Genomic DNA, 25843 nt, shown 5'->3' with positions numbered 1-25843 from the left:
TATTGAATTGCTCGCTCGTCCAAAATGGCCTTTTCAATCAGCTGACAGTTTGTAAGTGACTTGACTTTGCTCAGACTTGATTGGCTGTCGCAGTGGGTGACGTGTGTTACGTTCTAAAACCGGCTGCTGGTGATTTGACAAGTTGAATCACAGGCGACATCATCAGCCGGTTTGAGTCCAGACGAGACGGGTCAGCTCACGACGCTGCAACTTTCACCTGCGACGTTCTAGAACAGTTTTTTGCATTGCGAATCTTTGGTATGAACTGGGTTTAAGATTTCCCAGATTCCAACGTAGCATTTTTAAATATCTAGTTTTGCCCAACGAACAGTTCAAACTCCAAAGGTATTCAATTTACACCAATCTATAATAAGCAACAGACATGTTTTCCCGACTATGACAATGGATGGACACAGATCTATAAATGAGGAATTCCTTTTGACCATCCAATTAAGAATCTAAAATAATTTTCTGTCATTGTTTGAATATACAGTGTCAATCTTCATCTTTATCGAGTCATTTCTGTCTATAATTGAGTCCAACAATCCTTAAAGTGATCAGTGAGGAAGGAAAACAAGCACAGATGGTTTTGATATAAAGTGATGAGGTGAACATCCAGTGTCTAGCTGCTGTGCTGAACTCTTGACCTCTTTTACTCATTACTAGTTCAAAGTCTGTATGATAAAGCATCAGTCACAACATGATGAGTCATTATCGTATCTTTGTACTTTGTCTGAAGCCACAAGAAGAGCAAACACATTAATGAGGGGGAGGATAGATGGAAGCAGCGCTCTTCAGTCTTCCATCTATCTTTCTACTGTGGTAATCTAATTCCTTCTCCATCTTCTGTCCTCTCTTCACCCTCTTGTCTCTCCATCGTTCCTTCTGCTCCACATCTGCCCTCTCTCCCTTTGTGTGCCTCTGCTACTTGTCATTTCCTCTCCCTTTTAATTTCTGTCTGCCTTCCATCCATCCCACTGAGCACCACCCAGTTCCCGTTGACCTCCTAATTGAAATATCAGCAGAGGGAAATGTTATTTCGAGGTAATTTCAGCGGGGGCCTGGCTGCGCCTGTCGGTTCCTCTCCAGTGAGCGGAGCTGTCAGTGGAATTAGGTTACAGACCACGCAGAGATAATGAGATGTAAGGGACGACAGGAAGCGGCAAGGGGGAGATCAGAAATAAGAAGTGACGATGTGTGCAAACGCAAAGACACAAAGCCTAATGGGAAAATGGGGGCCGCTGACAAGAGGGTGTTTGTGCTCGCATGAATTTGGTGCATTGGTTAACAGAACTAACAGATCCAACCCACCAGCTTAAAGGATCATTCTGATTTATTACATTTTGGGTGTTATTTTGGTAGATTTAGCCACACTTCCTAACACTCATTAGCCCACTGTACTCACCAAGTACAGTGCTGTTTGGGATGTACTTTCTTTCCACTTCTACATAAAGAGGTTAACATAATCTTCTGTATTTTAACACTGACTGCTGGTGTTCCCTGCTGGACAGCAATGTTTCTTCGTTCCCAAAGAGCACTACGCCGATAAAGCAAGTCGCTCCTATAACACTGGTGGACTCACAATGGACAATTAAAAAAGGAGTTTTAGTGGCTCCGGCTCTCAAAATCTTGGCAGCTCCTGAAGTTGCCTAACAATTCAAAAATAGGTGTGGAGGTGACGCGAGAATGAAGCCTACAGTCTCCTGTGACAGCACCTGCCTTCAATCAAAGCGACCAGCCCTTAATTATGTACAGCTTTATAAATATTTAGCAGGTGAGTTAATCTAACCTTAATTCACCCCCTGCACATGAACAGGGAAATTAGTTGGAATGACCAAGTAACAAGCTGTAAACATTTCTGCTGTAAAGTTTTGCATTTAACATGGGGGTCTATGGGGATTGACTCGGAGCCAGCCTCAAGTGGTCATTCAAGGAACTGCTGTTTTTTGCACTTCTGTGTTGGCTTAATTTTTCAGCACCGGAGGTTGCAGCTAATGGAGCCTCTAGCCTCAAGCAGAGATTAGAAGCGGGTTAAGCGGGCTGAAGAGGTCTGGTAAGGTCACTTCTTTCTAACTAAACCTCCAGATTCTTTTCTTCATTGTCAGACTTGTAGTGAGGACATATATCAGCTCCCCCTGGAGGCACAAAAGGCTTTATACAACTTTTTTCCCCACATAATGCAGTTGTAACCCCCAACACATTGAGCATAGTGTTAGGTCAGAATCCAGCTAGCCATCAAATCCCAGCTACATTGGCTCTCAGCCAATGGATCAGCTGTTCAATCAAGCTGTTTGGTCAGCCGATGGATCAGCTGATTCCCTTCTATTCATTCAATTGGCAAATCTTGTAAAAGAAGTCTTATTTACGCTGTAAGCTGCTTTAGCCTGCCTATCACTGCCAATGTCATTTCTGTTATCATTGATGCTGGCTCCGTTGTGGACCCTAGAGGGGTCTTTGCTACTGCTGATCTGCTGAGCTCCCAGAACAGAACCACACCGTCAAAATATCTTATTGGAAATGTGAATGAAGTTTCTTTTTGACTAAAGTGGTCCTGACTGAACTATAAACACACTTTGGTGTGAAAATTGGCACTATTACACAGAGCATGTCATGAGTAAACAGCATGAAAATGACAAAGGGTTTATGTTGAAATTGTTGAATAAAAAGCATTCATACGTACCATAGTACAAAGTATTTTTGAACAAGCAAGGGACAGGATGATGGCAAGACATTTTGAATATTTCTTGGAGATGCAAGCCCAACACGTGAGAAGAGCCACTCTGATATCATCTATATGGCAGGTAGAATTAACATGTGTAACTGGAGAAGGGAGAGGCGAGCCCAGACCCACTGTCAGAAGGCTCTGTAGCCAGGGGTTGCTTAGATGCATTTAGGGCGCACTCACACTGTCCATCCGTACCGTGCCCAAGCCTAGGCGCGGTACACTTGCTGACCACGGCTCGTTTGGGAGACGTGGGCTTTTGTAAAGCACATTTGCACATGCACGAGCAGGAGCGTGTGCAAGTGTACGAGCACAAGCACGAGGCCTACGGCAGTTCTGACGTCATTTTATGTGCGCCTGTTCGGACAAAGAAAAAAGAAGGACGGACCATGCACAGGCATTTAAAACAATGACGGCGAAAGGTTCACGTTGGTGGGTGTGATGCGGAGGTGGAGTGTTTACTGCAGATTTGGTCGGATGAAAATATTCACACATCGCGATGACGTCAATCAATGCGTGTGACTTGTTACAGCGTGATGACATACAGGCAGGCAAGAAGCATTCGCGCGAGGCCGAGGTAGTGTGAGTACAAACGGGTTCAGCCCGCGGGGGGAGCGGGAGGGGGGGACAAGTACCCTAAAGCACGGGGCACGTTACTGATGGACAGTGTGAGTGCTCTCTAAAAGCCCCAGAGATGAAGGCTTTGATGACAAAAATAGCTTATTTACCATGTAAATAGTTAAATGACATACACACTGGTGCCAGTGCCTACTGTATACACCTTTGTGGACCATGTTTTCATTTGACTGCCAGCTGGGTAAGAAGAGCCAGTATCTTTAGGGTTTTTAGGCCCTTAACCAGGGAGCGCCAGCTGCTGCGGGAGATAAACAATAAGGTGATCTGCCATTGTTGTTGTATGTTGCCTTGTAACTGTTCTGAGTGATGTCACTTGTTGTAATTGGCTTATTTCAGGCAAAAAAAACAAAACAGGAAAAATATGACCTGGGAGCAAATTTGCATTGCATGTGTTTTATTCAGGGTTATGTTTTCAATCGTACTAAGAATTGCCCTTTATTCATAAGGGCTTTATGTTGAATTTGTTTTATTATAAAAGACAGAAATGATGGGAAAAGCTACTCAAATAAAACCCAAATTCTAATAAAGCAGAATTATTCTGTGAAAAGGATGGATGGCATGTTGTTGTTAAATCCTAATTTAATATTCATCAAATAAAATTCAAAGTGCTTTTTAAAAAAACTAATGAAAAAACCCATTGAAAGACTAAAAACATCCAGTCCTCAGGCAACCAACACTCCATATCCATTAATATGTTATTTCCCCTCCAGGATACAGGATTGTGTATGAGATTCCACTGTCACAGACACTGACAAAATCTATTAAGTGTGTGCGAGTGTGTACTGTATGTGAGTGGAAAAAATCCAACGAATTAGAACAGCAAATAACAGTGACTATGACAGCTGTGCAGGAGCTGTCATCATTCTTGCAGAGTTTGTTTTGTGTGTGTGTCTTGCAAAATGTGCACCAGTTCAGTGAAGCATGGAGGCTCGCATGTCTTAGATAATCCAGTGGCACTCTACGGCATAATAAACTATCGCACCATTCCTATTCCATTACCACATTCTGCTGCCGATAAACTGTGTGCATGTGTTTCTATGCATGCATGTGAGCATGCTTGAGTGTTTTTTCTACTAGATTCCCTTGGTTTAAAAGCACAAAGGGGTTTATGACACAGTGATGAAATGCTCCATCCCAGCAGTCAGGCTTAACATTAGGGAGGAAAGGGTCACAACAAAACAAGGTTCCTACAAGAGTTGCAGCCTCCCGGGGGAGTTGAAAGGAATTTTCTGTGGGGCCAAAATATTGCAAAGCCTTTAGCTGCAGTCTGGTACCATTTCACCATGGAGCTGCGACTGTGGTCTTCAAGGTTCCCAATGTGTGACTGGATGTGTGTGTGTGTGTGTGGGTGTGTGTGTGTGTGTGTGTGTGTGTGTGTGTGTATGTCGCCTTTAGTCTTAACGCCCACTAGAAAACATTGCATTGTTGCGAAATCAAGCCCTGTTCCAAGCAGACCATTCTCGCATAACGAGTTAGCCAAAATGACGTTTGTATCTTTCTGTGTTTTATGAATCTAATAATGTTGCATGTGTCTTTGCCAACCTTCTCCAGTCCTGGAAGTGCCCAGATCCAGATCGTCTCTGGTTACATTTTGGGAGTCCAGGTATGTGGCCGGCACCCAGCCCTGCTCCTCTGCTGTGCTGACAAACCACCAACCTAAAGAGAGAGACAGAGAAATGAGGGACGGAAGAAGACAGAGAGAATCATATATTAGTATCACGAACAATAATCACAGCCTGATGTATGGCAGCAAGCATGGCAGCAAGCATCAAATTGTTTTTAACACCGAACAATGGAAACTTTCATTGTTCATCTCTCAAATGTAGCACAGCCAGGGTTTGCACTATAGCATATTTAGCCTGTGTATCTGAGGTAAAACTGTACATCTAATACGATGTACGCCTTGTCTGTATCAGCAGGACAAAAACATGAGGTGGAATCATGATGACTGGAAGTTTCACCTACTTGGATAGAACTCATTATTACTAAACCAGACCCTAAAAGAGAAGACAGATACAGGGGAGATGAAAGTGTTAGGAGCTTGAAGTTAAAGCATAGATCAACACAGGTTTAAAAAGCCCTTGTTGCATGAAGATGCTTTCACTTTTACTCACTATGAAATATGTTATAATGCTGCTGTTTGGGTCAGACCTCCCTAACTTTCCAAGCTAGTGGCTCCCAGTTGAACAAATCAAGGTTATACAGTGTAAAAGCGTATAACAATAAAAGTCTACAGCTGCACTAACAGCTGCTTTGAGTGAATGGCTAACGTTAGCATGGCGACAGGCTCACATTATTAATGTTAACATGCTAAGGTTGAATAGGTAAAATGCTTACCATGTTCACAGTCTTAGACAAATGAATAGATTCTGGGTTCACCCATTTTTTTAAATAATTTATTCTGAGGGCAACATGAATATCTGCACCAAATTCCACAGTGGTCCATCTAACAGTTGTGGAGACATTTAGCCCAAAACCAGAACTACTGTACAAATGTCAGTCATGGTGGTGCTTGAAGAAAAATCAGTAGTCATTAGAATAATCATCTGGTAATCATGAATGTCCGTAGCAAATTATGTGATAGTGGATGATTCCTGAAAGGGCATTAACTTGCTTATATTATGATTAATGTAAAAGAAACATTTTTTTTCATGTGTTTTACAATCAAAATTTAATAATAACTTGATTTCCCTGGTAAAACCTGAGGGTTCGACTAGTACCTGGAATAATCATTCCCACCCCATGAGATTCTTATGCAATGGACACACCGTTCACTGAATTAGTACATGAAACAGACCTTAGATAGAACTTAGCAATGGGAAATACTTTTATTCTGTTAAGCTCATACAACCCCAGCAACGAGCCAGAAAGCTAACGCTAACGTTACGTTAACAAGCCTCAAAGTCAACAACACTGCGTACGCATGAGAAACTGTAAATATAACTTGACAGCATGTTCGACAAAAAAACAAGCTAGCTATCGTGCCATGTCACTGTCCGCAAATCAATATCAAGAGGTTCACAAACGAATGATTCAACGCGCGTAACGATATTGTCGTCCAGCAGCCTGATGAAGTGAGTTGAACTGCGAATGGAATGTGAGATGATCGCTGCGGTACATAGTTCAGAGAGACTGACCAATTTGCAACATTGTTGATTAATGAAAAATGAATGAAAAATCATCAGCTTTTTAAAAACAGCCAAAGAACTTTTGCTGGACTCTCTACTGTACATTTTCAGACTATCCCTCGTGACCTTCTGACGGTGACTGACTAATCTTGTGTCTTACGGGAGTCTCACAAAGCTGGAAGGGTCTCCACTCACAAATTAATTAAATATCATGATATCACATCACACCGTTGCATTTCATTGGAATCAAACTTTACTCCCATCATCCATACCCTGACTAAAGCTGCAAAGGAGAGATCGTGCTTTGAGTACTGACTAATGTGACGTTTGTGGTCACAAATGCAATTCAGTTACAGCTTTCACTGAGCTGACTTGGTACATTTACAAAAACACTTGTTACTTTAGTTGGCAACCAGGAGGCATGTCCTTTACATTTGGGATCATGTGAGGATGTTGAACATGCCACAACATGGGAAATTGTGACTCTTTTTCTGGTAGTGGCTGTAGCCAGCTTCTGGCTGGATACCACTGCATGACAAATTATTCCACTACAGTAGACTACAGTACAGTACAAGCTGGCATGCTTGCTGACTTTGGCAAGAATGAGATTATGTATCATATCATTTTACTTTTTACAATGGAAAGTTTAAAAAAGACACATTTCTATTTCCAACAACAAATAAGTCGAGTGTGGTGTTTACCTACCCTGTAAAGTGTCCTTAGAAAACTTTTGTTATCATTTGGCACTGTAAATAAAATTGAATTGAATTGAATTGTGGTAAAAAATAGCTTGAGGAAGACACTGCATCTTCATCTTAGTAAATTATTAAAAGTGTTATGTACTATATTTTTGATATACCTAAACTAGATTTAATCACTATCCCAGACATCTAAGATGGCAACTCTCTGTGCTCAGACTGGCCTCAAGTGTAGTTTGTGTGATAGGTACAGTACAGCAAAACTGACCGAATAAAGAGATGTGTGAAGAAAGACAGAAAAGTAGAACAAAAATGGCAACAATTATTTTCTTTCTCCAAGTGAGTTCAACAATTAGGTAATCACTGCTCAAATGTATTTACAGCCATATGGCTCCTTCTCTCATGTGGTTGGAGAAGCTTGGGTGAATGAACTTATCAAGCCATTTTATATTACCTGGCAAGACACCAATCACATTAACACATAATATGATCATGTGGAAAATAAATCTGTCAATGAGCTGTATCATAGGAAAAGTAACAGTAATGGTAACAAAGGGAAGGTGCATTTCCACTGTATTAGGAAACCACAGATGGCTCAAATCAAGCAATCTGATTGGATGTTACCCGTGATATAATTGCCGTATGTCACGGCTATGACGGCTATATCACACCGCTTTCATCTATTACATTGTAGAGACTTCAACATATTTATAAAGTGATTGGTTAGTCTTATTTCTAACAATGCTCTCTGTTATCGGAAATGTCATTGAGCTGTGCCGGTGTGTCAGTGACACGGTGCACTGTGCTATCTTTAGCTTAAGCTAACCTTACATGTTCATAAACGTAGTAGCTAAATCTGTCCATACAAAAAAACGAATTCTGCAGATATCTAAGTTATAACATGATTGAGCTGGTAAAGCAGTTTAGTGTTTATATGTGTGGCATTTATTCAGTTTGAAAAACGTCACAATGTCTGCAAGCTAATGTTAGCTCAAGTTGGCTGGTGACCCAATGGGCAGTAGAAACGGTCACCATTCATAGAATCATTTCTTTTCCAGCAGATATCTTATTTACAACACGATTGAGCTAGCAAAGCAGTTTGGTGTTTATATGCGTCATATTTATTCAGTTTGAGAAACTTCACAATATCTATAAGCTACGCTAACGCTGGCTAAGCTTGGTTAAGCTAACAAGACAGCAACAGGCTTAGTTAAATCAAGATAGTATGCCATGCCAAAGGTATATTTATCTGAAACATTGTATGTTTAGCCCCTTTTTTCTGAGCTTTCAACTCTCTCTTTACAGGTAGTCTCTCTCTCTCTCTTTACAGGTAGTCTACAGTTAGTTTACAGATTACAGTCTCTCACACAATGTATGTTAAGCCCTTCCTGCTATCAACACTATTTTACAAGGGCATCATCGGCTCAACCCTGCCCAAGACAATTGACATTGGTTTAAAGAAATATAAAGAAGGGCATTTTTATTTTATCCAAGAATCCTAAACTGGTGTAGCCACACCATTCTCCATAGCACTGTGAAGTATGGTCTGGCAATTCAAGACTGATTTACAGGTAATATCAATTTATTTAGGAGCATTTGCAGCTGAAACATTAGCACTACAGAAAGCTGAATGTTCCTCATAGAAAAGTAGTGCTGAGCTTCGTTTATGCAGACTATAACAACAACACCTACACTAACAAGCATTAAAATGTTATTGGGTTGACACTTAACAGACCCCAGAGGAGCCTTTCCAGCCCCCTGCATGGCCTCATCCCTCCTTATACCCCTATTAGCACAGAGAGGCCTGAGCCACCCTGACTTTGACAGCTTATGTGCAACATAAAACACCTTCTTCCAACACACACACAAAATCATAGTGAAAAACTGTCCCTCCTGAAATTCCCCACAGCGGGTCATATCTCGCAGCCAACACAGGAGTTAATTCAACCCGAGGGCCTACAGACACAGGGGTTATGCACAGTAGCTGCAGTGTAGCTCCTCCGGTCGAATTTCCTCACAGTCACACTAGCTTTCTATGGATGCTCTGTACCTGCCTGTCGACTGCTGCTGCAGAGACGTTTTGCTTCGGGGGAGGTCAGTGTAGTTCATTTTGGGTATGTCTGAATCAATTTAGGACCCCATATGGCCTTGACTGGTGGAGGCAGTGGTTACATATGAAAGTGTATTTGACACAACGACAGTAATACCATGCTAATTAAATCTTACACCATATCTCCTGGTTTAAGAAGCCCAGTGTTGTAATGACTAGCGCTCGCCACAGTGTTCGGACTTGTAAGCTCAGGAGGGGCTGTCAAGACTTACTGTTGACCTTTTTTTTTGGGGGGGGGGGTCCTCTGCTAGGTGAAGTAGTTGGCTGGACAATTTAACTGTACATTTTATTTTGCACGTGTTCATATGTACTCTGTTCATGCAGCCTTGAGTGCTTCAGTGGAATCAAAAGAATTTTGATTCCTGAAGGTTTAAATTTATTTTCTGTTTTGCTGCAGTGTGAAAGGTCTGCCTAGCAGTAGGAAAAAGCTTGCACCACGTGAAAAACATTATGACTTTCATAGGCTGATTCATTGCAACTACTTGAAAGGCTAAAGAAGAATTGGAGCCACCTGTACAAAGGAGAGCAGTAGTTCTGCAGACACAAATGCAGGAGTTCTTCCTCTCTTTGGCTCACCTGACACACGGTGGAAAAACAGCACAATACATCTGAGATAATAGAGGATTGATGTGACTGCCATCAACAGTGGTCTTACCTTATCATCAGTTAGATGAGATACAAACGCTGTTCTTAGAAGAAAAACTTGAGTGCCGAAAGTTAAAAGGTCTGATCATTTGGAGGCAGCATTATCATACTCCATCATGCAAAAATCCAAAATCAGAAATGATGTGATTTAATTAATTCGTGCTAGTTAAAATTACAGCCAGAGCACTTTCCTAAAAGAAGACATTGTATAAAAGTTTGATTGATGTCAAAATGATGAGGGTTGCAGAAGTCCAAATGAGGGTAATTAAAGTCATGAATGACTTTCTCCAGACCACTAATAAAAATGGATTTGGTTCTTAAAGTTGACCTTGACTGAAGAAAAACAGACTGCACAAGTCTCTTAAGCCATACTGCTGATCAAAGCGGACATTAGAATCAAAGATACATTGGGGCGAATACAAAAATAATTTATCTATTTCATTAAAACTTATTCAAGTGTGTTGGGGGAAATTTTAGATTTGTTACTTTGCTTTGGAGAATTTAGTGACACTAGTGCAGTGCCATCCTCAAAGCAATTTCAGTCAAAAGCAACTGGGCTTGCTTATTTGTCTAGGAAGACGTTTCACCTCTCATCCAAGAGGCTTCATCAGTTCATGTACGCATCTGAGGAACTAACTGGTCTAAGATCCAGGTATTTAACCTCTCACACGGCCGAAGATGTCACTGAAACCCTTTGTGCTCCAAGTGCCAACGGCTGTCGTTAGAGTGGCAGTCGTTGGTGGGGAGTTGGTTTCGACTTCTGTAGTGCTCTATTTAGTCTTAACGACCGTCGTTGGAGACAAAGGCCTTTTGTGAACAGTTGTTCTTTGAGGTTAGATTGTTGAATCTCCTGGGAAGGGATGAAAGGGCAGCATTGTAAATTGGAGATAAGTGGTGTCTCAGCCCTCCTCCTCTGTTTAGCGATGGTTTTCTGAGTGTGTTATCGGGTTTGAAATACACAGGGATGCAGAGTGTTTGTTGAAGATCCTCCTGAGTTTCTCTGATACCCCACCCACATACAGAATGACCATGTTGTTTCTCTTGTTTTCTTTTTCTTTCTCAATCACTTTGGTTTTATTTCTGGAAGCAGCTGCCTTTTTTACAAAGGTCCAGCTGGGGTAGCCACAAGTTGTGAGGGTGCCTCTCAGGTGCTAGCTTTCTTCCCTCTGGGCCCGTGAGCTGGTGGGTACGTTATCAGCTCTATGCTGCAGTGTTCTGATAACTCCAAGCTTGTGTTCAGAAGGGTGGTGAGAGTCAAACAGTAGATATTGATCTGTGTGAGTGGGTATTCTGTATACCCCAATGTGCTCCTGTCATTCTCCATATGGACGTCACAGTCTAAGAAAGGCAAACTATTGTCCTTGGCTTCTTCTCTGGTGAACTTGATGTTTCTGTCCACAGATTTTAAATGTTCAGTAAAAGTTTGCACCTCTTTGGATTTGATTTTAACCCATGTGTCGTCCACATATCTGAACCAATGGCTTAGGGTTACTCCTTTGAAGGAGTTCAAAGCCTTGTCCTCTACCTCTTCCATGTACAGATTTGCCAAAATAGGGGATACTGGTGAACCCATGGCACAGCCGTGTTTCTGTCTGTAAAAAATGACATTAAACTGGAAATATGTGGTATTCAGGCACAAATCCATAAGTTGGCAAATGTGGTCTGGTTTGAGATTTGTTCGGTTGTTTATGGAGATGTCCTGCGTGAGCCTCTCTCTTACTGTGGCCCAGGCCTCCATGGTTGGAATACAGGTGAACAAGGAAGTCAAGTCGTAGGATACCATGGTTTCATCTGGATCCATTTTTAGGTCTCTGACTTTGTTCACAAAGTCAATGGAGTTATATTGACTCCCTAAAATCCATAAAGAAAGGGCCCCGCTCAGGCCCATTGTCAGCAGCATAAACTCAGTCACTTATAACATTACCAAGCATGTTGCCAATATTCTGGCACCACTGGTGGGCAACACCCCACGCCACATCCAAAACTCCATAGACTTTGTGAACAATGTCCGAGACCTAAAAAGCAGTTTAATGGCATTTTTTACAGACAGAAACACGGCTGTGCCATGGGTTCACCAGTATCCATCCTCAAATTGGCGGAAAAGCATTCTAGACGCAAATGGAAGTGGCTTATATAGATATATCTATTTCTATATCTATATTTATATCTATAATTTGGATCAATAGAATCCAGAAACATGGCAATTTTGTTTCTGAGACTTACGTGTACGTGGTACCAGAGCACCCTAGGCCACAGGTCGATGATCAATTTTGTGATCGTATCATCTGATCTGAGGCCGTATGTTTTGTAAACTCAAGTGAAGAGAGGGGCAGAGCTGTCAACTGATCACCATCTGGTGATGAGCTGGGTCAGAGGATGGGGGAAGATTCTGGACAGACCAGGTAAGCCCAAACGAGCAGTGCGGGTGAACTGGGAACGTCTGGAGGAGGCCCCTGTCCGAGAAATCTTTAACTCACACCTCCAGTGGAGCTTTTCTGGCATCCCTGTGGAGGTTGGGGGCATTAAACCGGAGTGGGCAATGTTCAAAGCTTCCATTGCTGAAGCTGCAGCGGTGAGCTGTGGCCTCGAGGTCTTAGGTGCCTCAAGGGGCAACCCTCGAACCACGGTGGTGGACACCGGTGGTCAGGGAAGCTGTCCGACTGAAGAAGGAGGCCTTCCGGGATATGTTATCCCAGAAAACTCCGGAGGCAGTTGCAAGGTACGAACAGGCCAGAAGGGCTGCAGCCTCTGCTGTGTCAGAGGCAAAGCAGCCGGTGTGGGAGGAGTTCGAAGAAGTCATGGAGAAGGACTTTCGGGCGGCACAAGGTGCTTCTGGAAAACCATTCGACATCGAAGGAGGGGGAAACGTGGAACCGTCCAAGCTGTTTACAGTAAGGACGGGACGCTGGTGACCTCAGCCGATGAGGTAGTCGGGCGGTGGAAGGAGCACTTTGAGGAACTCTTTAATCCGACTAACACGCCCTCTTTTGTAGAGGCAGAGCTGGAGGCTGATGGGGAATCATTGTCAATATCCCTGGCGGAAGTCACAGAGGTAGTCAAACAACTCCACAGTGGCAAAGCCCGAGGGATTGATGAGATTCGTCCAGAAATGCTGAAAGCTTTGGGTTTGGAGGGGCTGTCTTGGTTGACACGTCTCTTCAACATAGCATGGAAGTCTGGGGCAGTGCCAAGGGAGTGGCAGACTGGGGTGGTGCTTCCTCTGTTTAAAAAGGGGGACCAGAGGGGGTGTGCAAATTACAGGGGTATCACACTACTCAGCCTCCCTGGTAAAGTCTACTCCAAGGTGCTGGAAAGGAGGGTTCGTCCTATAGTCAAACCTCAGATTGAAGAGGAACAATGTGGATTCCGTCCTGGACGTGGAACAACAGACCAGGTCTTCATTCTTGCAAGGATCCTGGAGGGGGCCTGGAAGTATGCCCTTCCAGTGTACATGTGTTTTGTGGATCTGGAGAAGGCATATGACCGGGTCCCTCGGGAGATACTGTGGGAGGTGCTGCGGGAGTATGGGGTGAGGGGGTCACTTCTGTGGGTCATCCAATCTCTGTACACCCAAAGCGAGAGCTGTGTCCGGATCCTCGGCAGTAAGTCGGTTTCGTTCCCGGTGAGGGTTGGCCTCCGCCAGGGGTGCGCTTTGTCACCAATCCTGTTCGTGATTTTCATGGACAGGATCTCGAGGCGTAGTCGTGGTGGGGAGGGGTTGTAGTTCGGTGGACTAAGGATCTCGTCTCTGCTTTTTGCAGATGATGTGGTTCTGATGGCATCGTCGGTCAGTGACCTTCAGCAGTCACTTGATCGGTGTGCAGCCGATTGTGGAACGGCTGGGATGAGGATCAGCACCTCTAAATCTGAGGCCATGGCTCTCAGCAGGAAACCGGTGGATTGCTTACTCCAGGTAGTGAATGAGTCCTTAGCCCAAGTGAAGGAGTTAAAGTACCTCGGGATCATGTTCACGAGTGAGGGGACGATGGAGCTTGAGTTTGGCTGGAGAATCGGAGCAGCGGGGGCGGTGTTGCAGTTGCTCTACCGCACCGTTTGTGACGAAAAGAAAGCTGAGCCGGAAGGCAAAGCTCTCGATCTACTGGTCAATCTTCGTTCCTACCCTCACCTATGGTCATGAAAGCTGGGTCATGACCGAAAGAGCGAGGTCGCGGGTACAAGTTGCCGGAATGGGTTTCTCAGGAGGGTGGCTAGAGTCTCCCTTAGAGATAGGGTGAGAAATTCAGCCATCCGTGAGGAACTCGGAGTAGAGCCGCTGCTCCTTTGCGTTTAAAGGAGCCAGTTGAGGTGGTTCGCTCATTTAGTAACGATGCCCCCTGGGCCCCTCCCTAGGGAGATGTTCCAGGCACGGCCAGCTGGGAGGAGGCCTCTGGGAAGACCCAGGACTAGGTGGAGAGATTATATCTCCACACTGGCCTGGGAACACCTCGGAATCCATCAGTTAGAGCTGGTTAATGTGGCCCGGGAAAGGCGAGTTTAGGGTCCCCTGCTAAAGCTGCTGCCCCCGTGACCCGACCCCGGATAAGCAGATGAAGATGAGATGAGATGAGACTTACAGTTCAAATGTTACAAGCCAAAATGTAAAGCTTGTTGTTATAGCTCCAGCATCTGACCATATTGTACCAAAAAAGGCGTCAGTAAGTGATGTCCTGTAATTATCGACATTTCCATTTACCTTTCAGGAACAAAGTAAATTTCCTAAAAGGAGGAACTATTCCGTTTAGTCGAGCTCTGCAATACAATCGCAGGTTTTCAGGGGAGGACCATGCTGTGCATAGATGGTATGACTAGTTCCCAAGTGATATTGAACACTTCGCCATCACCGGTCTGGCAGACATTTTTTTGTTTTCTGTCTTCTTCACATAAGCACACCAAAACAAAACATCCCAAAGGCCAGAAACAGTTAAGCATCTTCTCTGTCTTATTCACACATGCCAAGATTCAGACTCCATCGTGTGCACACACGGTGGTGCAAGGCAAGATTTTGACAGGGCCCAGGTTCCTCTATATATCCAACTCTGGAGAAAGTGTGCACAGCAAAAGCAGAAAAATGAGGACCAGAAACAGCGCTGGACCCCCTCAGATATACATAACCTCTCTATTCTCACAGAGGGTAGAACAGACTGGAGACAAAGGGTAAGTAAAACAAAATGGAGAAGCAGATGTGTATAGAAGAGACAGAAAAAGGAAAATAGAAAGTCAGTCAATTTCTCACTGTAAAAGCCAGTTGGCAGCATGGCAACCCTGGATTTTGAGAGAAGTGGACTGACTCTCATATGTGGGAAGCCTGTAGTCAGATTACAGTTTTCACAGAAAATCTGTCCCGTAGGAGGAGATCTGGGCTAACGATTGGCAGCCAGATGGAGAAAAATTACTCAGAGTCAATTAAAGCAAAGCATAAACTTGGCTTAGAATACCCGTCAAATGATGCATAAACTAACCGTGAAGTTCAATGAGGGCGTGGCAGGCGAATTACTGTAAGGGCATAAAATGCTCACTTGCAAAGATATTGATGATAGACAGCAAGCAACCTATTTGTTTATTATTGTCCCGTTATAGTGGCGATGCCTTATGGGCGATGTACACGCCAAGATCTGACGAGCACTTCCTTTGAAGCATACTGACCCCATTAGGCAGAAAGGAAGAAAAACACAACCTCCTCAATCTTTTCAATAAGCCCACTGCATTGAATATGGGTGCCAGTACAGAGGACTGGTTGACTTAAACGTTGACCGTGGCTCAACGTTTGCTTCAACACAGTCCAACATCACCCAGCAACCCATTGCACTAGCCAGCGAATAAATCAGGTAAATCAACTGTTTACAACAGTCATGCTTCCCAGAGGATAAACCCTTTCAATTTTGGACCTTCTGTGAGTTGTCCTCTAGCCCACCCTCAGGAAAAAAGTCACCCCTTTGCACACAGTTTATTTCTTAATCTGAAAGTCACATTGCCCTGAACTTTGCTGAGCACATTCATAATATCCTTAAATGCTGCCATTCAGCCTCAGGACAAAAAAGTCTTTGCTAGAAGAAAAAATAAATTGCTAGTATGTTGTTCATTCTGCACATGGCAAAACTACAGTACCGTTTACAGGTCTTGGAGATTAAGACATGTTCAAATATTACCTTCCACCATATGGATGAAAAACGTATGTTATGATATTCTTGCCTACTCTGGAGTTCACTGTGACTTCAAATGAAGCCAAAGTGCCCCCTGGAAGGGGTTAAAGTTGTGATCAAAGAAACACTTATGTAGGGGGAAACATATCACTTTTCCTCTGAGACATGACCAATAGCTGCACATGTACATGAACATGGCCTTCCGTGGAAAAACAAGAATCAAAGCCAGTTGGTGGTGTGGGTGTATTCGGCAGCAGTGGCAGCTGTGAAAATGAAGAACAGGACAAATAAAAGGTGTTCAGGTAATGAAGTGAGGACTGTAGAGCCATCTGTACCTAACGCAGGGGTGGACTGTTGTTTTAACAGGTTGAAATCATCATACCTTGTTATTGGTGGCTGTGTGTGTGTGTGTGTGTGTGTGTGTGTGTGTGTGTGTGTGTGTGTGTGTGTGTGTGTGTGTGTGTGTGTGTGTGTGTGTGTGTGTGTGTGTGTGTGTGTGTGTGTGTGTGTGTGTGTGTGTTTGAGTGAGTCAAACCAATGAGCAAAGTAATCCCCCTAGTGAGTCATCTCAACTTGAACCTGAGCTATAACGCCCGGTATTCGATAGGATGAGAACATGAGTGCTCATTTCCTGTTAGGTGTAAGGTCGATTTATTGTCCAGGTGCACGTTGAAGTGGATGCCTACTTCTTTACCTACAGCACACACTAAAACAAAACAGATCCAACAATCGTGTTGTTGTTTTTCTAAATTGATTAACAAGCTCTTGCTACTTTGTCTGACATAACGGACCCGACTGTTCTGAAGGATTTATTAGGCGCTCAACAACTAATGACTAATATTCAGAAAGGTTATGCAGCAACACCTTCTGTCTCCCACGTGCACACACACACACACACACACACACACACACACACACACACACACACACACACACACACACACACACACACACACACACACACACACACACACACACACACACACACACACACACACACACACACACACACACACACACACACACACACACACACACACACACACACACACACACACACAGAGCACAAAATATGAATATGTAAGACAGAAGAGGGGCTGTAATTGGCATTTCTAACAGCGATGAGCTCTAATTGGAGTTTCTAGCTACACCATGTCTTGGCAGGCGATAATTAGCTACTTTCTCCCGCAGAGGGAAAGTGGAGGTCATGATGAATACAGCACTAACAGCAACGGGCAGAGCAAAATTATCATTGACCATCAAAGGCCCCAAGGGAGAGGTTTGCAGGAATGGGAGCTGCATTAAGTGACGAAAAGACAAGATGTGAGAGAGAGAGAGCAAACTAGTGAAAGGGAGACGCATTAAAAGAGTGGTATGGGAAGGAGGGAGAGCCAGCAGATGTTTGGCCGGGACTTCAAAACCGTAGTATTCCACACTAATTCCCAATCCAAAAACAACACCTCACACTTTCCTTTCACTTTTTCCTTTTAGGGTCATCGGGAAGGTCATCACAAAGCTATGACTACGATGTCTGTTAGAAATGTGACATTCGAGGGAGACCCACAAGGTCGCTGTCATTCTTTTGTCCTCCTCCGCTTCTAATTAGGAACAGATCCCCGGAGAGCTGCATGCACTGGAACACAGCGCTGATTTTCATGGGCACTGTATTGAATTGCCATCTTATCTTTCTGCAGAGTAAGCAGAAGGGGAGATTCAAAGAATATGGCTAAGAAGCACAGCAGCACAGTTGTTGCTGTCTAAAACCAGCTGTGTAATCAGCCCCAGTATTATCTTTAACATGGACTGCACCAGCTTCATTAATGGGATTAAACTGCAACAACACTTTTATGACTTATGACTTATTATCATTTAAAAATATTCCTTTGATCAATGCAGTAGAGATACTTAGGATGATAAAATTGCGCCAGTGTGACTGAATAACATTTCCACATTAAAAACGGATATCATCCCCTGCATTACAACAGCTGAAAGTTGTCTTCTGTCCTCTGTTTTGCTCCCCTTCATTGATAACATATCATCAGCAAGATACATCCATGTATAGGTGAGTCAGAAGATATCCAGACCCTTGAAGTTCTTTTAAGTATTCAGGTGTGGGTATTCTGGGGTTATGTGCCTTTCTTGCTTTGTTGAGTTAATTGATTATCCAACATCATAATAATATTAATCAATGGGAATAAGAAATCCCAGAAATATAGAAAATAAGCCACCTAACTATAATATGGTCAAATTACCCAGGAGACTTCCATGTGTTCTCCTGTGTTGCAAAACTTAAATGTCAACTTACAACGAGCAATATACGTCTCAACAAACTCATTATTGGAATCCAATTTAACTTCCCTTCACTATGGAACTTTTTTTTACAACCACCACTCAAACATACAGAGAGGGTGAGTGTTTCATATTGAAAAGAACAGACCTTTTGATTAGAATACCACTTTAAGACACTTCAAAAGCTTGTCTTAAGTTAAAAATAGGATATATATATGAGGGGCACCCAACACCTTCCATGTCGTTTCTTCCTAGAAAGTCAATGCAAATTTCAAGGTTCTGGTCTTTATTGACACTGTAGGATGGAAGCTTTACATCCCAGTTTGAAGCTCATGTTACCTGGTTGGAGTTTTCATTAAACGCAGGGGTCTTGTTACTGAGCCTGACTTGTTACAAGTGAAAGGGAATAGCGGGGTGGAGGGCCTTTTAATAACCAGTGTTGACTACACATCACATTCAGTGGGGTCAAGCTAAACCTCTGTATTTAACTTCCATATGGTATATGTGTGAGTGCTAGCATGTGCTACCACCCTCTAGATGAAATATCCTCCTTTGTCACATACACATGTACACCCTTCTGTGCTAACATTGGCATCATGCTCATTAATCAATTACTTAAATAATTTCCTCCTGGGGTTATTAAAGTATTTCTGATTTCTGATAAAGACAAAATGCCTGTATCTGCACATATCTCTTGCCTGGGTTCAACTCTAAGAACAAAGTGATGTGAAGTTAGCTAACGCAGCTAAGCCTCGGCGGTGTTAGAATGATACTAGGCCATATCTGTAACACCCCGATTGATGCTTGCTGTCAGTTTTATAGGCTGGGGGCAATGCTAACGCTCGCCTCCAGCCTCCAGTGTGGACTCTGTCCAAAACAGCCTGATCCACAACATCCTTTAAGCTAGCTCTCAGTACACCTTGATTAAACACATAAGCTACATTTGACAGCCTAATGGGAAGGGTATGTCAAGTAAGCGTTCTATGCAAAACCTTTAAAATCTCCCTCCAGAGAAGGCTTTTAAATGGAGATGACTTCACATCACTTCCCATTTTGGCACTTTAGTCATTTTTATCGTTTTTGACTGTCCAATTACTATTTAAAATATAATTCATTTTGCAGTTTTAGAGGTGCAATGAGTCCACTCAAAACTGCTGAACTAATGATGCTGAATCATCGATTAAGCATCTGACCCGTTGTTAGACAGGAGTGTGTCTGAGGTTGCCTTAGTGACTGCAGATTTTGTAATTAATTAATTGTGATTAAACACATATCAAAACAAGAAGCTTAATTGTTAAATTTAAATGGATTTTGATATATGACTTAATATATTATAAAAAATAAAACAGATCTTAATACGGCATATTCAAGATAAGTGGAAACCTAACATTGCAAAAATATTTAGAATAATATCCTTGGCATAAAATAAACAGTTTAACATAGAGTGATTTTTCTCCATGTTTTCAAAAACAAAGAAACAAAAATTATCCATCAAGTGCTGACAGTCCCTCCTAGGAGTGTTGTCTGTGCTAACGTAAGCTGCAGCATGTTCAGCGGTGTCTGTGCTAATGTAAACTGCAGCATGTTCAGCAATGTCTGTGCTAACGTTAGCTGCAGAATTTTCAGCGTTGTCTGTGCTAACGTTAGCTGCAGCATGTTCAGCGGTGTCTGTGCTAATGTAAGCTGCAGCATGTTCAGCGTTGTCTGTACTAACGTAAGCTGCAGCATGTTCAGCAATGTCTGTGCTAACGTTAGCTGCAGAATTTTCAGCGTTGTCTGTGCTAACGTTAGCTGCAGCATGTTCAGCGGTGTCTGTGCTAATGTAAGCTGCAGCATGTTTAGCGTTGGGGTGGAGCGGAGGCTGAAGAGCTCTGGTGGGAGGTGAATTTTTACTCTTGTTGCGTCCTGTGCATCAGTATAACGGGTTGGGCGGGACCTTGTGCAATGAGCAACGTTCATCGTTAATCGTAATTAACGTGTTAAAGTGCCAGCCCTAAATATTCTATATATTTTTTTAATTATTCTTTTATCCGATTACTCGATTAATCAAAGGAATAATCGGTAGAATACTCTATTACAGAAAGATTCTATGGCTGCAGCCCTAATTGGTGTCTTGTTTTGTTTTTTTAGCTCATGATGAGCATTGTTCATGCCTTGAAACATGAAGTAGCATAGCAATTTCTGCCAGTCCACAAAAACGTAACTGTGTCATTATCCAAAATAGAGGATTAGTGTGTTGGATGTTGCATTCTATGTGAGGTGTAGAAACAAGTCCAGAGAGAGGTAAACCAATCCGTCTAATCTCTTTAAATCAATTGTGAGAAAATGCCACTGAAACTTGGCGGCAGGGAGGTTCAAGATATTTGGGCAAATGGCTTCTCCGGCTGGTGTTGTGGCTTGGGCGGTATATTAACCCAAGAGGTCCTGTTTGCAGTTTAGCTTCAAGGTCCGCCTGGCAGATCCATTAGTCCCGGCTGATGAAACAAGGAAAAAGGGACTCTAGTCTGTCACTGTGGCCACAGAGTGGAAGTTTGGTCGCTTACATTTACAATTCCCTTTCTGAGATGATATCAGAAAGTAAGGAGAAAATCTGTAGAATAACTTTATTGCAACATCCCAAATGTGTTTGGCCATTGTGTCTTTATTACACAGTAGACAATAGATAGATCAAATAAAATTAAGGGAGAAAAGGAGAGATGCAACAAAGGAAGTGAGGACATTGTGATTACAAGGTCACTGTCTTAGACACAACAACAAAGGTTTTCCATGCACACCAGCTAATGTTCACACTCACTTTGCTTGTAATATAAGCAAAACCTGACAGGTTTTGATCCAGAACAAACTTGTGATTGAAAAAACTCAACAAGCATGAATTTCTGAACAAAGAGAGCTGATCTCAAAGAGATCTGAGGATAGTGAGGCCTCATCCAAATAGATCTAATTGAACCAAAATGCTGTCAACCTGTAGAGTCACAAAGAGCTCTACCTGGCAGGAAAAGTGAACGGACAGTGTCTCTAGGGATGACTGTCCGTCTCTAGGTTGGTCCACCACTGTTCCAGAGAAATATCTCAACAACTACTTGATGGACTGCCATGCAATATGATTGGCATTACATAACAGGTAAATCTAGATTTTCATCAGGTAAATCACAGAAAAGAAAATGCCTTATAGATCTTCTATCTTAAAGCTATGGTCTGCCATTTGGAATATTGGTAATTATCATTAACATCGTTTATACAGCGATTATGGTCCTGTAGTCCGATCTACACAATATGAATAGCAAAAAGAACCAACTAATCAGCTCTAGGCCTGCATAGTAATTGACCGATGATCAATTGACTCGTACCCTCCATCCAATCCCCGCGTCTCCCCTGCTCCCCCTCCCTAACTCTCTGTAAACTCTGAGCGGCTAGTGATTAGCTTAGCAGCTCAGCTACCGGATGCTTTTTTCAAATCTGTCTCCGAGGCTCAACTGATTTTCAGAATGTACACCATAGCTTTAACCTTCGAGTAATAATTGCATTGCTCTATGTGTTTCATCTGGTATTCCAAGAGGGATCTCAGAATTTAAGTACTACTGACACAGGTCAGAGGCTTTTTGCCTTTCCTTATTCCAACACAGCATATAATTTAACCGGTCATTATTTTCTACAGCTGGGACATTCCTCTCTCTAGACGCTCTATGGTTCCCATGTACGAGGAGGAACCGGAGGGAGAAAACAGGGACAGTGACCCAGACAAGGCCTCTACTGCTCTCTCAGGGACGATTCCGGGCTTTTCAACCCCCACCTCCTTGGTGCGTCATAAATCTCACTTTACTGGAAAGCAGTTCCTAAATTGTAAGATACTTGTGCAAAGATATGTACAGTAGAAGCAGAATTCAACACACACAGGGTCATCCACCCACGCAAAACTCATCCACATACACACCCCGTCTCACTGATAGCTCATCATTTAACCAGTGTTTACTGTGACAATGGGTTTGTCTTGACACTGTACAATCAAATAGCTCGGTCTAGACTTCCAAGTTCAATAACTTCTCACAGGGGTAAAGCAACAACATCCGACTCTGGGATTGAACCCCAAATTCTATTGGGTCAGGCCAGTAGACACTTCAAAACTGCTAGAAATACACTGCGTTGGAAAGAGAAACAGCATATTAATGATACCATCTGTGCTCAATATGTGGAGGGAAAAAAATCTGCATTTGAAGTAAATAGCATGTGAAATATGGATTTTAATCTTCCTTGGAGAGCATTAAAAACAGTACTGACTAGGATGTGAAGGAAAATAAGGTCTCATTAACAGTGGGACTGTCAGTGACTCTTCAGTGAAAATGTCTAAAGAAATAAGCACACCCAGAACAGGAGGCTGCAGTAAAGCCTTGGAAGCAGGAAGGGGGTTGTGGGATATTATACGAGCTCTCAGATGTGTTTGTCTTGGCATAGCCTCCGAGTGATGTCATCGTCGTCATCATCATGGCTGTTGCTCCACTTCTTTGGCCCAGTAAATGACGACAGCGCACAAATCCGCTTCTTGGGCAAAAGTTCCTCTGAGTTCAGAAGTTGCTCATATTGCTGTAAGTGCTTCGATTAATGTTAAATGTTAACATTCAAAGTTGAGCTTTCAGATGGGTCTGGTGAGCAGATGCTGTCAGGCCAGAAATCCAGAAACAGGATCACAGAGGAAAAAGACTGTGTGGCTAAGGCACAATTATGAATATTCATTCAACTAAACATTTAATGATGCATGCAGCTCTCTCCAAAGAGTTTCTGCGAATCAAAGTCGCATGAGAAAAATGAATTTCCCCTCAAGTCAAGAGTCAACATTGACATTACACAACTTCACAAACAAAGCTGAAAGGCGAGCCGGAAATTAAGACATCCACGTTCTAAATCTTGAGAAGACATCCACTTCTTTAAGTACAAATTTGACCAAAAGCCACATCCCAAAAGAACTAATTTCTCAACTTCTTTACTCTGTCAACACTCATTTTAACAATTATCTATTTCTGCTGACAGGGGGCAAATTGGAAATGCACCAAATGCCATGTGAATCATACACAGAGAGGACGAAATGACAAGCTGGTTCAAAACTGGCTCATAAAGGCACATGATTGCTCAAAGATGTGCAAGCCAAGATATCTAAAAAAAAAATGAATTCACACACGTAATAAGTGTATAGATAAGAGCGGACAGAAAGACGGGGACGCTGTGTATTTGTGCCAAGATTTCTGTTCTGAGTTCTCTAGAGTTGTGCAAGCTGCTGGCTGTCAGTGGCTGCTTCCATGGAAAATCAAATCCAGCTCCGGGATTGCTAAACAAAATTTTCACAGGGGGAGGCAAGGTGAAAAGTGAAACACATCTCTTGGTGATGTAAACACTATCCAGTTGATAGCCAACACTTACCAACATTGTTGGTAAAATACTGTCACTGTAGTTCACTGGACACATACATCATGTTATCCACACTACTGTGATATTACACCGTTTTCTCACACTTCAACCAAATCAAACATCTCAGCTTTCATTTTTAGAAAGCTGAAAAATGACTTCTGAATTTACTTGACATTCTTGTTACAAAAGGAAGAAAGAGACTGGCCTCCAGCCAGAACACTGCCTCCCTCCACACACTGACTGCTGCCAGCCAAACAGCACCTCCAGGTGGTGCCAAGCCCCAGTTAGGAGATGGGGAGATTGGGAGAAGAGGGACTGAGGGAGAGCTGAGGAGCAGAGTGGAGGCCGGAGTGGGAGACTCTTGTGGACAAAGTGGTTAGAAAAGGAGGGAGTAAAATCCAGTGTAGGGAGACAGAGAGTTGCTGAGTGAGCATGCTTCTCTGTGTTTGTGAAGATTATGTTTATGCAACTAAAGTGTACTCAGACAGGACAGGAGGAGATACAAACAGGAACAAACTATCTAAATGTCACACAGGCGTAAGAACATGTTATTTTGTAACAAAGCCACCTTCTTATGTTGCTCCTCACTCAACATGTGTTAATAATAATGTTCTGTTATGGATCTACGTAAGTGTGTGTGGATGGTTGTCAACGAAAACAAAACAAGAATCCACTCACCACTTTCGCTCTTCTCAATCACGTCCACCGTCTCGCCGGCCTTGAGGCTGATCTCCGAGTTCTCCTGCCTCTCGTAGTTGGCCACGGCCACGTACTGCTCCAGCACCATTGGCTCCGAGCTGTCAATCCCTGAGGGGAAGAAACAGGCTGTCAGCCACCTGCCCGCCGTGGCACCTCGCGAACGCCCCCTGCAACCGACTACACTGCTGCCGCTGTGCACCCGGTACCCCGCCATCGGCCAACCCCTGCTCCCTGCCGCTGTTCCTCCCTGACCAATCAGAACGCAAGCTCACGACTTGGCTGCATAGTCCCAAACGTCTGGCCATATAGCTGAGTCGACCCCCGGCCCACAGCAAAGGACTGAGGAGCATCGGAAGGAATCAAAACAAAAGGAGGCAACGGGATGAAAATGATTGCAGGGGCTGCATCTCGCACCTAAAGTGGATCCATGACATGAACCAAACTTTAAGAAGGATACAGAGAAGTGAAGAGAAAAAGGAGAAGCAGAGGAGCCACTTATGGTTGGAGGGGAAGACTGGGGAGCGAATGAGTGGAATAATGGTAAAGTTTCCCTGTGGAAAATCAACAGTGCGGTTGAGAGGAAAGGCCTCCCCTCCACTGCCTCTGGGAGCCAGCCGTTGGACGGCGAGTCGGGAGGGGGGGCGAACACACCAATCATGGTAGTCGGCACTGCTGGCCTTAAATAGAAACATATGAGTGGACTAGAGAGAGAGGGAGAGAGAGAAATAGGGAAGGAGGCTGGGTCCATGTTTATGTGAAACAAAAGAAGAAAGCATTTCAGTTGGGGTTAGGCCACTCTGTTTTCTCTCTCCCCTTCTCTCTGATGTTAACCTTTTCAGTGCCAGCAGTAATTTCATTGACTGCGTTCACGTGGTGCATATCTGATCCAACCCTGAGTTGCGGACACTCTTATTGGCTTGTTTGGCCACAGAGAGAGATGACCCCGCAGATTACGCTTCATATCCTGCTGTGTTTTGTGTCTCATCGTATCAATGATGTAATCAGGAACATAACGTTCATATAATGAGAACAAATAAATGGATGTCATGTGGCCAGAACACAGTGAAACATAAATCTCTGTATTTATGACTGTCCTCTGGATGGGCTGAATCCACTAACATGGGGTGGTTCAAAAGATGTGGCTGAAACTGATCATAAGAAATCATCAAATTAATTCAACCTACTGCCAAAGCGAATATTGATATTGGATGGTAAAAAAAAACCCTGACATGATTCAATAATGGCGTTCACATTCATTTTTAAAATATTTTTTTATCTTACAGCATTAGCGCATGTCAGCTGCAGTATGTAGAATCTTTTTTAAAAGCTATATTTGTTTTTTTTAAATAATAAGGGGTACAGAATGAAAGTATTGCTAT

At 43.1% G+C, this 25843-nt stretch overlaps 1 protein-coding gene across 3 annotated transcripts in view; it reads right to left on the bottom strand.

The window, feature by feature from the left end:
• Positions 1–25843, bottom strand: part of sh3pxd2aa (SH3 and PX domains 2Aa) — a 134470-nt gene that overhangs the window by 18569 nt on the left and 90058 nt on the right. For all 3 annotated transcript variants that reach the window (XM_083934816.1, XM_083934817.1, XM_083934818.1), the window contains 2 exons: positions 24444–24572; positions 4901–5014 (listed from right to left, as the gene is read on the bottom strand). In XM_083934816.1, the coding sequence (XP_083790942.1) occupies positions 4901–5014; positions 24444–24572 (243 nt within the window). The remainder of the gene's footprint in view (positions 1–4900; positions 5015–24443; positions 24573–25843) is intronic.

This window comes from Echiichthys vipera (assembly GCF_963691815.1).
Source record: "Echiichthys vipera genome assembly, chromosome: 2".
Classification (NCBI taxonomy): Eukaryota; Metazoa; Chordata; class Actinopteri; order Perciformes; family Trachinidae; genus Echiichthys; species Echiichthys vipera.
This window is presented reverse-complemented; position numbering and strand designations above follow the sequence as displayed.